We start from the raw sequence: 20,794 nt of genomic DNA, 5'->3' as shown, positions 1-20,794 counted from the left end.
TGTTAGCAGTCAGACAGTCAACATACACTGTTGCTGGGCTAGTCACTTGCAGATAGACGATTTTCTGTTTGATTGTTTAGGAATGGCTCCCTATTGAGAGCATAGTTTGTTTCAGGCTCTGTGCCGTTCAAGGAGAAGGTAACTGCAGTGGGAGACAGAAAAGGTGAAAATTAGTGGGAGGGCAGTGAGCAGGTTTAGGAGTATTAGAAGAGAGAGGGTAAGGTAGAAAGTGGGAAAGGGAGGTAGACTGAGTTTGAGGAGAGGGAAAGGTTAAAGAAGAGCTACAGAAATGTTGACAATAGCAGATATCTAATTGTTGGTTACAGCCTGGGTTTCACATCTACACTTTCAACAGTTGTTCAAGCATTGTCATACATTAGAAGTAACACAAATGATATCTGCAGCAGTTCTGTTGTTCGTGTACTAAGGGCTATACCAACAATTACATGCATACGACAACTCCCATGTAGTCTCTTAATGTACTTGACACTCGCAGCAGAAACTCACTAACAACGTAATGCCAATAGTAATCCGGTATTACAGTATGCTTATACAGTGCAGGTTATAACCAGACCAGAGACTCAGGAGGGACAATAACTTTATCTAACTATGTGGAATATTAGGTTCAACATACTAAGAAAAAAAACACATGAGGTATAGCTTTCACAGTTGTTACATACCACTCATCAAAGAAAAATCAGTTACTGATTCAGGTAGCAGTACTAGCTTGATACTAAGCTTGGTGCTCCTGAACATTTTAAAGGCTAAACATGAAAAATATTTAATTTGGACAGTAATATATTAGAAATAGTCTTACCTGCGTGCACACCTCACCGGACCGCTTGTAGCCCCTATTTGCTGGACGCCGAAATTTAAAAAATGGCGCCAGGGATTACGCTACCCTAAGTAAGTTCAGGTATGAAGTGTACAGGAGGGGACGGATTCCCAGTTTCACCACGAGGAAACAATCAGCCAAGTAATATAGGCAGGTAAGTTACAGTGCTGATTAGGCTTGTCCCTTACTGTTATAGGTACAAAACAGAGTGTTTAAAGTTGATAGTACAAACACCAGAGTTTTTAGAGTTTAAAATTAAGGCATGCCACCTTACATAGATATTTTATCTGCTTTACTTTATTCTGCTGTTAGGCCCTGTGATGCAGTTTACCAGGACAGCCTAGTTAAACAGCTTACGTCCTGTGGTCGGGAGCAATCTAAGAGGAGATTAAACTCAAGTATAGTCCAAAATTTGTTTTAAGAGGTATATGGGGCAGGCAGACTTGACCTTCCATGCTTGGTCGCTGATAGAAAAAGAGCTCTTTTATTATAGCAAGTCTTTTCAGTGGGACTTGGGGCAGAGAACCTTAATTTGTTTTGAGAAGTATATCGGGCAGGCAGACTTAGCCTTCTGTGCTTGTTCGCTGATAGAAAAAGGGTTCTGTGATTGTAGCAAGTCTGTTCAGTGGGACTTTGTGCAGAGAAATTGGTAGAGTCACGTTGAAAGTAAACTGTTATACGGAGATGTTTAGTCCTAGAAGACTGTACACATCAGTCTCAGTGAAATTTTGTCATATGAATCCATGTCCCACTACTCAGAGTATCCCTTCCTGGCCTGACCTGTCTGGTTGCATACTATGTATTTCAGATTTCAACTGTTGCACAAGCTTCAGAGGGATTTAATGAGACATCTGGCACTGTATCCTAGACACCCATGGATAATGTCTGTCTTTCAGGGTTCTTGGTTCCCTTTCTGGAACTGTGTGTTTTGTCACACATCCTAATGATTCTTACAGGCAATGGAATGGAGCAAGTCCTTTTCAGTCAATGTACCAAAACCAGGAATCAAATATACCAAGTATATAACCACTGAAAGGTGTCCCAATCTAAGCGGAGCCACTGCAAGCACAACGAAAGTTCAGCTCACCAAAGTTCAGCTCACCAAAAAGATCCAGGCCCATAAACGTTCCAAAAGACTTTATTAACAAATGCACACAGAATAAAATAAACGTCGACCTAGGTTTCGTTCATAAAACGAACTTCATCAGAACACATCTCAGTACATTCTGAAACTTTAAATATAAATACTCAAGGAACTAATTGAGCCTGTTAACCAATGAAATTAATTGAACAACTATACACTGATTGAAATAAAATAATGAGTTAAACACCACATGCATCAATTAACAACAAAACCAAAAGCAGAATGCATAAGCTTGAGCCACCTACTCCATATTTGTAAATGAAATGACAAGCGTAAACCACTACTATTGCCTATGTACATTAAAATACACGAATCCTATATACATAATATATTATAAATATGAATAAAAATAAATATAAAAATAAAACCAACTGAAATCATCTGCCGGTGCATATAAAGAACGATCCATATAAATTTATAACCACGTAATATAATACAACATTAAAACTTATTATAGATGTATATAAAATACACATAATATTTCTAATATATATACCTGCCAAACATAAACCTGTTGTTAAATACAACCATATACATATGTGCAAATGGGTAAATGTATTTATGCAAGTAAAAATTACACATATAACACCTATGTAGTTATGTAATAATGTATTAATATATATTATATTTGTCAACTGTATAAATATATAAAAAAATAAAAGTATAAATATACAAATATAAATAGTAGTATAATAAATAGTAATAATGTATGAATATAAAGTGATTAAAATATAAAATTTGTGTATATATTATAAAGAAAAGGTAAGTGTATGTATATGTACACGAGGGTAATATTAAAAATAGAATAATAAATGTTAATAATTTGATAATGAATAATAATAATAATAATAATTTTAATTTTAATGAATAATAATAATAATAACATGTATTATATTACGTGGTTATAAATTTATATTTATTTGGTTTTGTTGTTAATTGATGCATGTGGTGTTTAACTCATTATTTTATTTCAATCAGTGTATAGTTGTTCAATTAATTTCATTGGTTAACAGGCTCAATTAGTTCCTTGAGTATTTATATTTAAAGTTTCAGAATGTACTGAGATGTGTTCTGATGAAGTTCGTTTTATGAACGAAACCTAGGTCGACGTTTATTTTATTCTGTGTGCATTTGTTAATAAAGTCTTTTGGAACGTTTATGGGCCTGGATCTTTTTGGTGAGCTGAATTTTTCAGTCAATGTAGTAGACCCCACACCACAGACCTTGCTTTCCATCTATAGCTCACACCTGACGCTTGAGGCTCAGGCATCTGCCTCTCTGCTGATGCCTTTTTTGGCTTTCATCTGCAGAAGATTAGTTGAAGACTGCTTTGTGGCCTAGCAGGGAATTAATCATCTACCCATGCAACCTTCTGTTTTGGCAGTGCTTCTGCCTAAGAAGAGAAGGAAATCTCCACTGTTCCACTTTTTCAGATGCTTAACTAAAAGGAGATTTAGCTTGTTCTACCCATATCCCCTATCCTATGGACTTTGATGGTGGTGATGATGATGATTCAACCTTTTTCTTTAGGTTGTCCATTTGAAATGTCATCACTTGGAGATGCATTATACCTCCTGTGAGAGCACTTTAGTGTTTCTAGGAGGTGTTGATATATTAAGAAACAGTGAATAGTTCTTTTGGATGTGTTTGAGCCCCTGTACTTGTCTTCCAGGCTGCTGAGTGTGTTATTAATGGGCACAGACTGCCTGCCATCTTCTCCTAAGAAACATGACAAGTATTCTTGGTTTCAAAAGAAGTCTAAGTGGCTGTAATTTAAAAATAATAGATGGTCAACCCAGCATTGGTTTCAATGGAGGCAAGAAGGTAATCTGTGCTGGTTTCAGATTTAAATGTGCTCTGTAATTATAAAGAAAGCAGGATCCTGGAGTGTTTTAGTAAGAATTGTGTACCTCTGCTAGTACAAGAGTGGAGGAAGATGCACACAGGTGGATTGTATCCTATGTAGGACGGCCAGTCTAAAGGAGATTGGAGACTGTAAAGTGGTGACAGGGGAAAGTGTAGTTAAGCACATAGAATGGTGGTCTGTAGGATGATGTTGGTGATCAAGAAGAGGAGGAGGAGTGTGAAAGCAGTGCCAAGGATTAAATGGTGAAAGTTAAAAAAGGGTGATTGTGAGATGGAGTTCAGGGAAGAGTTAAGACAGGCACTGGGAGGCAGTGAAGAGTTACCGAATAGCTGGTTAACTACAGCAAAACTAGTAAGGGATACTGCTAGAAAGGTGCTTGGTGTGACATCTGGACAGAGGAAGGAGGACAAGGAGACGTGGTGGAATGAGGAAGTGCAGGAGAGTATACAGAGGAAGAGGCTGGCGAAGAAAAAGTGGGATTGTCAAAGAGATGAAGAAAGTAGACATGAGTATAAGGAGATGAGGCGCATGCAGAGAGAGAGGTGGCGAAGGCTAAGGATAAGGCATATGGAGAGTTGTATGAGAGATTGGACACTAAAGAGGCAGAAAAGGACCTGTACAGATTGGCTAGACAGAGGGACAGAGCTGGGAAAGATGTGCAGCAGGTAAGGGTGATAAAGGACAGTGAGGGAAACATACTCACAAGTGAGGAGAGTGTGTTGAGTAGATGGAAAGAGTACTCTGAAGGGCTGATGAATGAAGAGAATGAGAGAGAGAGAGAAAGTTGGATGATGTGGGGATAGTGAATCAGGAAGTGAAACAGATTAGCAAGGAGGAATTAAGGACAGCTATGAAGAGGATGAAGAATGGAAAGACTGCTGGTCCAGATGACATACCAGTGGAAGCATGGAGGTGCTTAGGAGAAATGGCAGTGGAATTTTTAACCAGATTATTTAATGAAGTTTTGGAAAGTCAGAGGATGCCTGAGGAGTGGAGAAGAAGTGTTTGGTACCTATCTTTAAGAATAAGGGTGATGTGCAGAGTTGCAGTAACTACAGAGGGATAAAATTGATCAGTCACAGCTTGAAGTTATGGGAAAGAGTAGCGGAAGCTAGGTTAAGAAGGGAGGTGATGATTAGTGATCAGCAGTATGGTTTCATGCCAGGAAAGAGCACTACAGATGCAATATTTGCTCTGAGAGTGTTGTTGGAGAAATACAGAGAAGGTCAGAAGGAGTTGCATTGTGTCTTTGTGGACTTAGAGAAAGCATATGACAGGGTGCCTAGAGAAGAGTTGTGGTATTGTATGAGGAAGTCGGGCGTGGCAGAGAAGTATGTAAGAATGGTACAGGATATGTACGAGGGTAGTGTGACATTACTGAAGACTGCGGTGGGAGTGACAGATACGTTTAAGGTGGAGGTAGGATTACATCAAGGATCAGCTCTGAGCCCTTTCTTATTTGCAGTGGTGATGGACAGGTTGACAGATGAGATCAGACAGGAGGCCCCGTGGACTATGATGTTTGCAGATGACATTGTGATATGTAGTGAGAGTAGGGACCAGGTTGAGGAGACCCTGGAGAGGTGGAGATATGCTTTAGAGAGGAGAGGAATGAAGGTCAGCAGGGCTAAAATAGAATATATGTGTGTAAATGAGAGGGAGGGCAGAGGAATGGTGAGGGGATGCAGGGAGTAGAGTTGGTAAAGGTGGATGAGTTTAAGTACTTGGGATCAACAGTTCAGAGTAATGGTGAGTGTGGAAGAGAGGTGAAGAGAGTACAGACAGGGTGGTATGGGTGGAGAAGAGTGTCAGGAATGATTTGTGACAGACTGGTACCAGTAAGAGTGAAAGGAAAGGTCTACAAGAGGGTAGTGAGACCAGCTATATTATATGAGTTGGAGACTGTGGCATTGACGAAAAAGGCAGGAGTCAGAGCTGGATGTGGCAGAGTTAAAGATGTTAAGATTTGCACTGGGTGTGACTAGGATGAACAGGATTAGGAATCAGTATATTAGAGGGTCAGCTCAGGTTGGACAGTTTGGAGACAAAGCAAGAGAGGCAAGATTGCGTTGGTTTGGACATGTGCTGAGGAGGGATGCTGGGTATGTTGGGAAAAGGATGCTAAGGATGGAGCTGCCAGGTAAGAGGAAGGCCTAAGATAAGGTTTATGGATGTGGTGAGAGAGGACATCCATGCAGTTGGTGTGATAGAGCATGATGCAGAGGACAGGAAGAAATGGAAGCAGATGATCCGCTGAGGTGACCCCTAACGGGAACAGCCAAAAGAAGATGATGGTGATGATGATGATGTTTACCTCTGCTACTTTGGCATTTTGGGTAGTCTGTTGCCAGACAAATATAAAATATCAAGATGTGAGCTTCAAACAAATTGAACATAAGTTAACAGATATCACACATGAAATTTTAGAAGATAAATGCACAGATTGCCCACTATAAAAGCAGTATTAAACAAGGACACTACTAAATGCAGATGCAGTGCTGTAGATGCTTGTAACAGAGCAGCAACCCCTGCAGCTGTAATCAGAAGACATGACTGGTTCTACATGAGTAGTTATATCCCTTGGATAAGGAACATCTTTTTAGCCTTCACTTGTAAGATACGTTTGAAGTGTTGGAAAAAAGGGTGAAGCAGTGTACTTTGTGGAATATCTGCTTTTTTGGGGGTTGTTTTGTATATCTACCATTCCAAGATATAGCAGTTACTATTTGGTGGGACAGCTTTCTTTTCTTTTTTCTTTTTTCTTTTTCAGGGTGGGGATTACAGGCAGTAGAGGAGTGCAGACCAGTTCAAACAGAAGAAGGTGTTTAAGGGAGGAAAAAAAGCATGAAGAGGATATAGAGGCAAACAAAGGCAGCAAGGTAAGGGGAGGTGTAAAACAATCCTCTTCTCTTTAGGAGGTTGCCTGTCTTGCTTCAGGGAGAAGGGATGCACCCTGACCTCTGACAGATGGATGAGGGACATAATTTCCCTGGGTTACAGGTTAGAATGCTAGTTAGTTCTGCCATATTTGGACATTTCTCCAGTCCCTTAAGACCAGGCACCTGCACACTGGAGATTACTTGCAAGTCAGTGGAGAAAATCCCTCCAGATGAGGAGGAGGATGGACAGAACTTTTCATGGTCCCAAAACAGATGGGCCTTGGGAAGCCCAGCCTAGAGGTTTTAAAAGATACATTTGCAAAGATAACCAAACTTAAAGTGCTGACCTTGCTTTTTCTTTTTCTGTTACTGTTCTTGGGGACTTTCAAGGACACATTCCTGCACATTCTCTTTTACAGAATACACAGATGGTGCGCGGGATTTCAGGAGGATGAGAGCCATTTCCAATGGGGATGAACATATTCTGCATAATTAATCTGAGCTTCCTTTCAAGCCTCCTAAAGTTAAGTTTGCTGCTGGAAAGGTGTAAGGTTTTTCTCAGAGCCCTTCTGAATGTGAAGGGGCCAAGTTACTTAACCAAAGGAAAAGAATACCAGTTAGAATTCTGCTTTACAGATCTGTTTCTGAAATCACATATAGTGGCCAGGGTGGGTCCTGGGTCATAATTCTAGTTTTAATAGTAACTGTAGCCAGACTGCACAAGTAAGATACACTGATATGGTATGTCAGTAATTTCTGACCTCATCATTGCCACCCCCTACATCAAGTAATTTTAATCAAGAAATGGTACTTCTGGTGGGCCATACAGGTGGAACTCCACCTGAACAGACTTGTGATTATGCTTGTTTGGAAGCAGACCCTGATCACAGATGTGTCAGATTTTGATTGAGGTCCTGGTGGAGGGTACATCTCGCACTGCTAAAGGTGCAGTAGACCTGGAGCAGGACTTTGCAAGACAATTATGTCAGTGTGAAAGAAATGGATAATATGATATTTGTATTGGTAATAAAAGCTTTCAGACCTGAGCTGACACTGGGACATCTAAAGGGTCATCACAGATACGACCAGTTCTGTTAAGTGGAGCGCCCTTAACTTTACAGAATGACTGTTGGAGTGGTATTGCACAGTCCAGCCAAGTCTGCATCTCCTACCATTCTATATGCTGTCAGTCCAGAACGTGATTACAAGCTGAGCAGATCTAGTAGCAGCAGCTGTGAGTGGAATCTGTACACTGAAGTGTTTTGATCCATTACACGCAGGTAGGATTTTTCACAGATAATCCGGTTTGGATTCGATGAAAACTGTGTGCTGTAGACATTTTGCTTCAGATTCTTGTGCTGAAATCATTGTGGTGGGAGGGGGATTGGAGAGAATGTTGTTAACCTTTGACATGAGAATCTTCTCTTTCTCTTCCTGTATCTACCGCTTTTGCCAAGACAGGTATAGAATCTTCCTAATGGCCCCACTGCCCAGGCGACCATGGTTCTCTATTCAGTCAGATAGTTGAGAAGTGCTGTTGTCTTCACTCATAGCTTTGTGCCATAGACATGCAGGACAAGGTAATTAAGGTTTCAGCCACATCTAAAGAGCTTGAGGTCGGCTGATGTGGATAAATGACAAACATTTCGTAGGATGTCATTAGCATTCTGCAGGAAGCCAGATTACTTGGTATTTGAAAGTAATATTTAGCTCAGTGGAAGTAGTCTCCTTGAGATTTTTTTTTCCAAAGGCTCCCTCAAAAGTGTGTAATGAACCATAGATTCTACGATATTTAGCAGAACTTCTGGGAGGGGTTGCTTAGTTCATTTTTCAGCCGATGTAGCATGTCTCCCGATGGATGCTTCTTTGTCTGCATACTGTTTGATCAAGAAACTTCTGAAGGGGTGTTGCATCTAAAATGTCTTATGAAAATGGAACCTCTTATGAGATCTTAAGATTGTTTTTGAGAGATTGAACTAGACACCCCTTGAGAGCTAACTGAGTCCATTGCACTGAAATTCTTATTCTGGAAAACACTTTTGCTAATAGAAGTAGCATCTTGCCAGCAAGATATCAGAATTACAGGCCCTTAGATGGAAAGAATGTTGGTCACAGATAGGACTGACCCTTCCTTTATGCTGAAAGTGGTCTCTGACGTGGGTCTGAACAGGCAGTCAGTAACCTACTTTCTTACTAACCTTTAGAATAAAAGGGAATGCTTTTGCACCTTTCAGGTGTCTATATGCAGCTCATATATTGAATGGCCAGAACCAGAGACATAAGAAAAGTAATTCAACTTTTTGTCTCTTTCCATGTGATCAAGGCATGTAAACTTCTTCAATTAGATGCTTTCAAAATGGCTGGCTAACTGCCTTGCCTATTGCTGTGGTTCCAGAAAAAAGAACCCTGAAGCAATAGTCAGGGTACACACAACTAGAACTTAAGCTGCTTTCATGTTTTTCATTGTATTTAAATGGGGTGCAGCCTTATATCTTGACACAGGGTAGGAGTTAGCTAACGCCACAATGTCCACAAAGCTGCAGAAGTCTGGTCCATCATGGGGACACTGCCTGCATATATTTCTTATATGTCATGTCTGTTACTGCATGAGTGACTGTATCTCAGCATCCGCTGTTATGGTGCATGTACTGACATAACTATACTTTTCCATATGATCACAGGATCATAAGAGGTTACTAGGCTATTGACTAGGAGGTCATTTCATCCCAGTGTAATACCATAGATACTCCAGTCTGTGATCAGAGTTGTATTTATTAATGACTGTGCATGCCCAGGAGAGTTTTGGGCACTATCCTGGGTAAGAATTTGCGGTGTCCCATCCACTCATCCAGGTTCCTTTTGAACAGTGTCATAGAGGTGTTCTGCTTCACATGAATTGGCATCCTATTCCAAAGATGAAGCAGTCGCTGGGAGATAAATCTGTCCCTCCAGCACATCCTAGTCAACTTACAAGCCATATTTAGGTCCCTGGAATGGCTAGCTCTAGTCCCGTTTGATTTACAGATGTGCAGCAGATTCATCAGTCTTGGGTCGGAGATTGCTTTGTAAATCAGGCATAAGTCTCCCCTGTGAAGTCTGTACGATATGGAGTATAGTGACCAGGACTTTAGTCAGTCTGTGTAAGGCATGTGCTGGAGTCCATTTAGAAACTTCTGAGGTCTCTCCAGTTGCTGCAGATGCTTTGTCTGGTACTTGCCGAAAGGGGCATTATATTCAGTTATGGGCCTGATTATTGACGAGTATAGAGGGGTTATAACCTCCTGTGGTCTAGAGGTGATGCCTTTGCAAATCAAGTGTGCTACATTGAAAGCCTTCCTTACTACAGTAGACACATGGTCGTCAAAGATAAGTTCACAGTCTACTTGTGATCTCAAATCTCTTACCACTTCATAGATACATAGGGTATTGTTGTTAATTTGTTAGAGTGAAGGGACATTGTTTTATAGAAGGGAGTGATGATGCAATTCTTTGCATTCATTTTGAGACCGTGACTAAGGCAACAGTCGTTGGTCTGTGTAAGACCCTTCTGAAGTATACTGACATCATTTGGGGATTCAGTAATTACAGCCAGTTTGCAGTTGTCTGCAAACTTGGTCGCCACAGCCCCTTAGTTTTGGTCTGAACTTCTGAGAAGTATATAACAAACAGTAGGGGGCCCAGCACTGACCATTGTGGCACCACACTGGTGACAGGTCTGCTGGTGGATGTGGAGTCACCCACTTTGATAGTGTGTGACCAGTTTGTGAGGCAGTTGGCAACCCATCTTACAACAAAGGGATTTACATTCAGTTTGCTAAGCTTATCTGTAATACCCAATGTGGGATTGTGTCAAAGGCTTTGCCAAGTTGAGGTATGCTGTGTGCACAGATTTGCCCTCTTCAGTGGCCCTGGTTACATTTTTGAAGAAATCCACCAGGTTTACGAAGCTGAATTAGGTCAGATCTAGGGTTTGGAGGCTGACTATGTCTTTCTTTATGAGGTCCATGATGATACCTTCCATGGCTTTACAGATGAAGCTGGTCAGACTTATGGGTCTGTAATTCCCTAGGTCTGTTGCCAAGCCACATTTGTGGAGGGGGAATAACTGTTGCTGTTTTCCATTTCGACAAAGCCAGTGGTTAGGCTGTGATTGAATAGGGTACTTAAAGGTGATGCTAGTTCATGTTTTTGTTTGATAAGAAGACAGCCTAGGATGCTGTCTGGTCCCACAGAGACCATGTTTCTTTTGCCTTAGATAAGGCAGTTAGGTTCATAAGTTTATAAATTAGTACTAGTCTAACTGCCCTTGTGGGTCATTTTAAGCCTAAGTAATTAACCCATGTGAGAATCAAACCCTGCACCTTGTGTCTGTAAGACAACAATATCTTAACCATTGTGTCAACCTCCCTTCCACCCACTTAACCACCACCCCATCCCCCACCCATGGTGCTAACTCCCCTTGGAGGTCCCATGGACTGGAGATCTGAAGTCCTGCATAAGGGCTACAGCCCTCATGGACTGTACAGATCTGTGACTGGAGGCCAGAGGTGGTCCTAGCCAAGATGCACATCTGGAAGATTTTCCATTTGAAAAAAGAAAGAAATGAATAATGGCTTAAGTTGCTCCTTCTATTTATGTATATTTGGCTGACAATTGAATAGAGAAGGAGCTCTTCTTGTGGGAACTGTCCAGAGGAGCCCTGGAAATCAAATACAGTATAGGTAGTCTTAAGAGCACAGCTGGTAAATATTAGGGATGTATAGTACAGAATGACTGTAAGGAATTCATATAAGGTTTATCCGAATGCATAGATGAGATTTATAAAGGGTAGGTACTAGGTGAAAGGGAAAAAAAACATGTGAAAGAAAGCTTTGTGGCACTCATAACTTAATGAGTAAAACCAATCTTGTTTTCGAAAACCAAACACCAGAGGATTTCCAAGGTGGACTCCGATAAAATGATAGCAGTGTAACCTATTGTTAACATTTTTTGTGCAGCCTCTGTTAAGCCGTTAGACTGAGTTGTATTTTCATAGACCATTAACAATGAAGTAGGTGAATGTGCTAGGTGAGCAAGTAGTCAGTAATAAAAAGCAAACCGCAGGGTTATTAAATTAATTCAGTTGGGGAGGTAGGCTATAGGAATAATTCCACAGTTAGAACTGAAAGACAGTCAGCAGTGAGCAACTTTTATTGTCTGCCAGAAAAGCAGTTGCAATTATAAGCGTTCATTAGAAAGTGAGGTAGCTTTACACAGTATTTGCTTATTTGCCAAGCTCACTTTTCTTTCTCATTTGAGTGGCATGCTGATTTGAGGTAGAAGTTGACACTGCAAAAATATTGTGTCCCAGTGCAAAACAAAAGCTAAATCTTTACCAGTTAATTTGTGCATTTCATGAAGTCGTATTGGGTAGCTGTGTCTGAAAACTTGTAAGCATGAGGGGGCAACAACAGTATTCAGGTTACAGGAGTTCAAGGGTAAGGGTGGATAGAGTTTAGGTGGCTTTGGTGGTTATTGGCAACCTTATGACATTCCTTTGTAAGGTGCAATACCTTAGTATCAGACAGTATATTAAACCTTGCAAGCCTTATTAATTGCTGTTTGAAACATTTCAGTAGTTGAATGCTCTAGTCAGCAGTATATACTGTAGCATGCATATGAGAAGGTTAATGGTGATGGTCCTGTGTGAGATGTAATTGTATTAGAGATATTATAATGAGCCAGAGGCTTCTTTATAATATTATTTACATTGTTTTGTACTTGGAGCTTAAAGGACTGTTATGAGTCTAGGCACACTTCTGGGAGTTAAAACTGGTCCACATGGGCTAAATTAATGTCAGCTGGTCAGTGACAACATTGGAGCTATTGAGTAGAGTTCATTTTTGGGGTTATCCATCTACATAGTGCTGTATAGTCATGTAGTGACCTGTTGAACAGCTAATGTCATTCACATATTTTGCAAGTATGAAACAGAAGTAGATTACCCATATTGTATTGCACTACACACACACACACAATTTGGAGTTGGCAGTCCACCTGATACCTAGAGAAAATTCTCTAGAAATCATTTAAGTTGGAAGGGAGTGCCTAAGATGCCTGTTAAATCTATGTATTTTTTAAATATTGTGGACCAAACTATTGAGAGAGTAAGACTGTCATTTGCAGGTTTCATTAATTACTTGTTTTTTCTTTACTTTTTGTCTTGTTTCAGTGATAGTCTGTTTTTTTTTCAGTCATACAACTGTACTTTTGTATAGACCTGCTAATATACATTTGAGTTGCTAATAAGCTTCAGCTTGAGTTTGATTCCCCCCCATCTCCACTGGTGTTGTGAAGTACTCTTAATTCACTTCTGAAAAGGTTTTTCTTACTATGGCTTACCTGCTTGAAAAAGTAAGTACTTAAATATTTTACTGTTACTTGAATCAGGTACCTTATTGTTCTCTTTATCATTTGCAGCGAAAGCTTTTATTACTAACTTTTTAAGTAGAAAAACAGTTTTTGATGCCTTCCACACTGGTTTGTTTAACTAGATTCTTTAAGAGCAGACAGAAAAAGCAACTTTGATACACCTGTAAGGAAGAAAGCTGACAAGTTTGCAGTAAGATTTGGGATAAGATTAATGGCAATCTTTGATGAAAAAAATGACCAGGCGGTACCTTTAATGAAAATATATACCTTTTGTAGATGAGAAACAAAATACTTTGAAGGAGGAACTTAAGTCTGTTAAATCAGTTGTGCTGTAAATGTACTGCTTTAGAAACTAATAATGCTGCTTCTGTAGAAAAACAGTTGCTGGAAATGAATAGTGATTTGTGGAAAGTGTTAAGTACTTTGTTTTCTTTTGCGTTTTATCTTTTTTGTCAGTAAATCAATTTTGGTTTGTTTTCCAAATGTGGCAGAAACACTGGATTTCTCAGTGGTATTGTTAATAGACTTTGTAGATCTTGGGTAAAACAGCTAATTTACATACAATATTGATGGTATGCATGTCTGAGTTTAAAAAAAGGAATATTCTGTAAATGAGTTTGAACTTCTTTTACGTTCTTTTACAGAAGAATTCCTCCAGCTGTGGATTTTCAGCCACATAGTACCTCATCTCCTATTGGAGTGTCATCTTCTGATTCAGACATTCAGCGTTTTGGTAGCCAGTTTGCTTCAGGTACTGCTGATGGCTCTATGAGGACTACTGCTTCATGCATTCTGTCATCCCCAGTGACCAAGGAGACCAAATCATCATCATATACAGCAGCATCTCCTCACGCTGCCACAACTTGTGGCTTACTGGATTCAACTGGTGGGAACCAGTCCATCACCTCACCCCTGGCTGCCAACACACCTTCTCCATCCTTCAGTAAGCTGCCCTCATCAAAGACAAGCAAGTCTGCAAAAGTGAAAGAAAGTCCCAGTCCAGAGCAAGACATTTCAGCTCGAAAGAGGAAAAGGTCTATGTCTTCCATGGAAGATAACACAGTTCTTAAAAAGAACTGTATTCTGGGTTCGGGCAGGACTAATGCTTCCATTCCCAGGTCCACTGAGCCTTCTGCCAAATCCAAGACTTCCTTGAGTTTCTCGGTTAATGGAGTTGTATCCCCTGACTCCAAAATGAACAAACATTCAGGGCACATGGGCATGCAGCGGGACAACTCAAACTTTATGAAACGAACAGATCTTATAGACTGCCATTCAAAGGTTGTCCAGGCTGATGGACGCAGAGCATCAGTTGGCATGTCAAAGGGGCTGCAGATGAACTGTGTTTCCAGAGAGGATGTCAAGAAAAGGAAAACTGGAACTTCTTATCCAAAGCCCATTAAAGTCCCATCTGCTCCCCTGGAGACCAACAGCTTGCACAAGCGGAAGAAAAGCCTCTTGTCGTCTGTGTCACTGGCAAAAAAGTTCTGCACCATGAAGGTCTGAGTTTGCTTTATTTATTTATGTATGTATTTATTTTTAGTTTGCAGTAGTAGTCTTCTGGGGTTGAGCAATGTTTGCCGATAAATATTATAGTACTATATTTATTAAAACATTAACAAACACAGTAAATTCAGTGCTATCTAGAGAGGATGACACAACACATTTATCAAAAAAAAGAAGATAAACCAGTAACATTTAGCTGTTTCTACTTGGATCTTTATCCTTTTGTATGTTTGTATTAAAACTGTTCATTGAAAGATAAAATAATAGATACATACAAACTTAGAATTTGGTGGCAGGTAAGTACTGTTTGGATCACTTAGCCTGCCTTTTCACTTACCTGTTGGACATGCTGCAGAACCTACATAGTATTACTCCTCTTAAGAATACCCTTATGCCTTTTATGTGCTTTCTTCTATTCTCTTACTGTTTTTCAGAATTTACTGTTACTATTTTTTTACTCTGATATCCATTGGACTCACCTTCAAAGGTACATTAATGTGTCAGATTTCTGCCTTGACTTTGCCTTTCCTAAAGACTATAGCTATTAAGCTGGTTAGACTCCTTTGGAGTGGTTTGTGCACTTTCTTTGTTATCCTTGCCTGACATGTCTCTACTATTTAGTCTTAGATACAGAAGGAAATAAATGTACAATGTAAAACATTTGTTGAAAGAAGCTTTACTTTCAAGACCTTCTCAGTAAACTCCAATTTGCAAAATTCAAACTGAAACAGACTGAAAACGGCTACCAACAGATTCTTTCTCCCCCTCCTTCCAGTGTGCCCTTGGCCCTCATTTTCCAAAGAACATTTAGTTCTGGTGGGTTATATTAAATGGCAAGACTTAGAACCACAGCAAGCTGGTTACACCGGCTTTTAAAAACGGAGCCTTTTAGAAACAGTTCGAAAAAGGCTTAATTTTTATTAAAATCCACTTTTTTGACAACAAGTAAAAAATAGAAAAAAGACCAAATACTGTGAAACGCTACCAGCGTTTTTCGTTCCACACAATAGAAGAACTTCCTCAGACAACAGCCTTACATTCATTACAGTATTTAAAATTGATACAAATGCTTGCAATTACCGTTGATAACATTCAATTTACTTTTTAAAGTGCTAGTACTTCTGGATGCATACATGCAACCCCAACGTTTACACACATTTATATAGACCATAAGTGTGTTATATTGACTAAGAACCAGTATGTTAACTACAATGAATTTATAATTAAATAAATAAATAAATAAAATTGTAAATAAATAAATAAGTAAATTTATTCCCTAAAGACAGTGTTTGTATTAATACCTTAGTATAGTGCCTTTTAAATACTTTGCATATTTTTTGCTTATGCTAAAAAGGCATTATTTATTACAAAGTGTGTTAAACCAACCTGCCATTTAGAACTGTTCTATTTGAACATTTTTTTATTATTGTTGTTATGTGTGTAACAAGTACCTGCCCTCAAAAAATAACCATGAATAACAATAATAACAGTAACAATAAAAAGCTAAAATCAACACTAGTCCCTCAAAGAGAACTACGTAGTAAAATAACTTTTTATACAAAAATTAACCTATTCAGAAGGAATAAACCTTAAAACTACCTCAAAAGGTTTTTAAGTTTTAAAATACATGCAATGGAACACGAGTCATTAATCCCTGGCTCTCTACATGCAGCAAGGCGTAATTGCCATGCTAATTCTCTTTTCTCCAGTTCTAATTTCAAAAAGTTTTCATTAACAAAACTATTGTCTGAATTCTGTTTGTCAATTCCATCAATAACCATAAACATAAAAGCATGGCCATGGTTGTTTGCACAATGTCTAGCTAGGGCATTTTCTTCCTTAGATTTTGCAATTGCATATAAATGTTCGTATATTCGGTCTCGCAACCGTCTGTCCGTCTTTCCAACGTAAAATGACGGACATTGCGTGCACTGCGCCAAATAAACAATACCCTTAGAATTGCATGTGAAAGACCCCTTGACACAGTAACTAACTGACCCTAACCATAAATGAGTTAGCACCAGTATTTCCTCACTATTTTACCTATATCTATTGCTTCTGGGCAATAGGTAAAAGTGAAGGCAGGAGGGTACAGATAATACCTTAGTCCAGGGACTTATGGTAGATGATGGTAGTCATAAGAACTTTTCAATTGCCTTCACTTTTACCTATTGCCCAGAAGCAATAGATATAGGTAAAATAGTGAGGAAATACTGGTGCTACCTTTCAATGGATAAAAACATATCTAAAGTGTTGAATTTTAACCCTGTAATAACATATACCGAAGGGGCACAAATATGAAAAGACTCCTTGAAACAAAACCCAATAGCTTAAAGACTGAAGGGGGAACAAGGAAATGTGGTACATGTAAATACTGTAAGAACATTGAAACATCAAACTCATTTATGGTTAGGTCAGTTAGTTACTGTGTCAAGGGGTCTTTCACATGCAATTCTAAGGGTATTGTTTATTTGGCGCAGTGCACGCAATGTCCGTCATTTTACATTGGAAAGACGGACAGACGGTTGCGAGACCGAATATACGAACATTTATATGCAATTGCAAAATCTAAGGAAGAAAATGCCCTAGCTAGACATTGTGCAAACAACCACGGCCATGCTTTTATGTTTATGGTTATTGATGGAATTGACAAACAGAATTCAGACAATAGTTTTGTTAATGAAAACTTTTTGAAATTAGAACTGGAGAAAAGAGAATTAGCATGGCAATTACACCTTGCTGCATGTAGAGAGCCAGGGATTAATGACTCGTGTTCCATTGCATGTATTTTAAAACTTAAAAACCTTTTGAGGTAGTTTTAAGGTTTATTCCTTCTGAATAGGTTAATTTTTGTATAAAAAGTTATTTTACTACGTAGTTCTCTTTGAGGGACTAGTGTTGATTTTAGCTTTTTATTGTTACTGTTATTGTTATTCATGGTTATTTTTTGAGGGCAGGTACTTGTTACACACAACAACAATAATAAAAAAATGTTCAAATAGAACAGTTCTAAATGGCAGGTTGGTTTAACACACTTTGTAATAAATAATGCCTTTTTAGCATAAGCAAAAAATATGCAAAGTATTTAAAAGGCAGTATACTAAGGTATTAATACAACCACTGTCTTTAGGGAATAAATTTACTTATTTATTTATTTACAAATCTATTTATTTATTTATTTAATTATAAATTCATTGAAGTTAACATACTGGTTTTTAGTTAATATAACATACTTATGGTCTATATAAATGTGTGTAAACATTGGGGTTGCTTGTATGCATCCAGAAGTACTGGCACTTTAAAAAGTAAATTGAATGTTATCAACGGTAATTGCAAGCATTTGTATCAATTTTAAATACTGTAATGAATGTAAGGCTGTTGTCTGAGGAAGTTCTTCTATTGTGTGGAACGAAAAACGCTGGTAGCGTTTCACAGTATTTGGTCTTTTTTCTATTTTTTACTTGTTGTCAAAAAAGTGGATTTTAATAAAAATTAAGCCTTTTTCGAACTGTTTCTAAAAGGCTCCGTTTTTAAAAGCCGGTGTAACCAGCTTGCTGTGGTTCTTGGTTCGGTGAAGTGATTTGGTTTGAAAATGGCAAGACTTAGTCAGAAACAACTTACTGCAAATGTAGTAAAGAATAATACTGTATCCTTCTTTAAACTAAGTTCCATTGATTGAGGCACCATTTTCCCCTGTCTTAGAGATCATATGGAAATATTTTGAAGTCAGGCAAAATTGCCAGATAGTGTTGAGCAAGTGTCTAGAAAAAGCTACTGTTTTTACATACTGGAAGCATGCAAGCCATGGTACTTTCTTAATTTGCATCATAGTACAGCTCATATTGATGACATAATACTGAAGGAAGTATTGGCCTACAGCCGGGAACAGGTATTTTTTTTGTGTGCGCACACTTATTTTCTAAGACAAAACTTTAACCTTGGAGTTAAAAAGTAGTTATGAAAATGCTGGTTATGAATTCTATTCTGCCACCAGTGTTTTCTACATATAAAAGTAATGTTAATTTCTTTGTATTCATTTGCAAAGTGCATTGTTCTGCACTAAAATCACCATGGCTGTAGTTGGCCTTTAGTGCATGTTATAGCCGGACTTTGTGATGGGTGTGCGTGAGCATTTTATAGTGAAAGTTCAGAGGTTACTAAGATATGGTTTTTCATACTTATGTTCAAGATTTGCTGGTTCTCATGCGTGTGGTACTGTAGGCTTATGTTTTGCATTATATTCTTGTTTCTGTTTCCATTGTGAATGTTGTGTTGAATATGCACTCAGTATTCCAAGTAAAATTATTTAAACACTTAAATGCCTGTTACTACAGCACTATATAACACTGTGGAGCAGGTACAGAGAGATTTCCTCTCTTCTTTTGTGTTGTCATGATATCTGGCAGTGCAGCCTTCCAAAGCATAGCACTAAGTAGAACCTGTACATTGGCAGTGACATAACCTGCTTTTTAAAGATATTCATTTTTAAACAGAAATAAGTATACAGCAGCCATCAGAGAACAACAGGCTATTCATGAAGGCTGAAATGTTATGTTTTGTGCATTTGCACATGCACTGTGGTGCTTTAATCTCAGTAGGGATGAAAGCAGAAGTTTTCTTGGCTGAGGAGTACGCTTACTTTTTGTTGCTGACCGCAGGATGTGGTGTATCTTTTGTCTAAAAAAGTTTAATGGACTTTAGTGTCTGCAAGTGAACAGCTGTTAATAACAGGTGAACAGGGTTACAAGAAACACTTCCTCAATTTCACCTCCCAAGGAAAAAGTTTCTCCTGCTAGTGTACTACTCAGATGTTTCTGGAGTCTTTTAGACTGCCAGCAGATAAGTGACAATTTTCCTCTTTCTCCCATCAACACAACAAATGTTCACATTTAGTCTGTCAGGCTGATTTTCAGGTGATAACATTGATTTCAATAGGGTGCTGGCACTTCAGAATCATTTTATCTTATTTCAGTTTCTGACACACTTTTTATTTATGCCACAGAATGTTCTTTACAGTGTGGCATGATTTATGTTAGATGCCAAAGTGTAACCATCAAACATTACATCTGGCTTACTTTTTTTCTGGCAACCCAAAGAATCTGAACTATATTTGCTCTCAGTTGAGCATACTTTGTGTTTCTGAAAGGGTCTTGTGCTGGAAAGAGGTAGTGTGATCCATAGGGACAGGATAAAAGTTTTAGCATAGTTTTTCTATTCCATATATATGGAATTCCTGGAAGAACAGTGTTTCATGCTAGTGAAGAAAAAGCTAGTTTGCTCTTCACATTCAGTGTGATAAACACTTTTAGCTTTTTGAGCCACCAAATGAAGTCAACATGGGAGACTAACAGTCCACTCATCGTATCACCTTTATTATACTACTACTAGAAGTCAGCAGGATCCACCTGTAGTACTTTTCTGCTGGTACTAATCATTCTGTGTTTTGTTTTGACCTTATTGAATCTGTAAAGCAAGTTTTTTAATAGTTTCCACAATGTCTGAGTTCTATACAAAAATCAGTTGAATATCACTGGAGTGTAACATCCACAATTTTTTTGACAAAGAACACTTTTTTAATTTATTAATTATGCTTGTTGGTAAGCCTTCAGAAAGTTCTGAAATGTCCAATTCCTTGAAGGCTAGTAGACAAACTTTGGGCAAGATGCCTGTAGGTGTCTGTTGTAGGGTACGTAATCACACGTGTCTCACATTTGGAATGTCTACATATTTCTGTTTTTCATGTTCCATAGTTCCTTTGTTCTGCATTATGAAAAGATACTCCCTGTACTTTGGCACTTTTATCACTTGGATTGGTGTTGACTTGTCTACCAAACTCTAGGTCAGTACAGTATTTTATGAGCTCCAACAAAAACTGATCTTGGACTCCCAGTAATTCCTTCTGGTTCGGTGTACTGCGCATTATACCAGTTTTGGTAAATGCCCATTGGCTTTCCTGCATACTCTGGGATTTTTGCTTTATGGGAGGCGCTGTCTACCTATGCAGAAGTCTCCTATGATGTCAGACAAAGGCCTTCATGCTGATCGTTGTAGAAGGATGCCTCACATAAGCTATTTTTTTTTTTTTTTTTTTTTTTTTTACTATTACTTTTTGTATGACTGTTAGTTGCTTGTAATTCATATATTATATAACT

At 38.6% G+C, this 20,794-nt stretch overlaps 1 protein-coding gene across 3 annotated transcripts in view; it reads left to right on the top strand.

Annotated features, from left to right (window-relative positions):
* Nucleotides 1–20,794, top strand: part of ATXN7L2 (ataxin 7 like 2) — a 326,007-nt gene that overhangs the window by 257,843 nt on the left and 47,370 nt on the right. For all 3 annotated transcript variants that reach the window (XM_044076878.1, XM_044076879.1, XM_044076880.1), the window contains exon 10: nt 13,781–14,636. In XM_044076878.1, the coding sequence (XP_043932813.1) occupies nt 13,781–14,636 (856 nt within the window). The remainder of the gene's footprint in view (nt 1–13,780; nt 14,637–20,794) is intronic.

The sequence above is a fragment of the Protopterus annectens genome, chromosome 7.part0 (assembly GCF_019279795.1).
Source record: "Protopterus annectens isolate FY-2018-M chromosome 7.part0, PAN1.0, whole genome shotgun sequence".
In the NCBI taxonomy this organism is placed as follows: domain Eukaryota; kingdom Metazoa; phylum Chordata; order Ceratodontiformes; family Protopteridae; genus Protopterus; species Protopterus annectens.
This window is presented reverse-complemented; position numbering and strand designations above follow the sequence as displayed.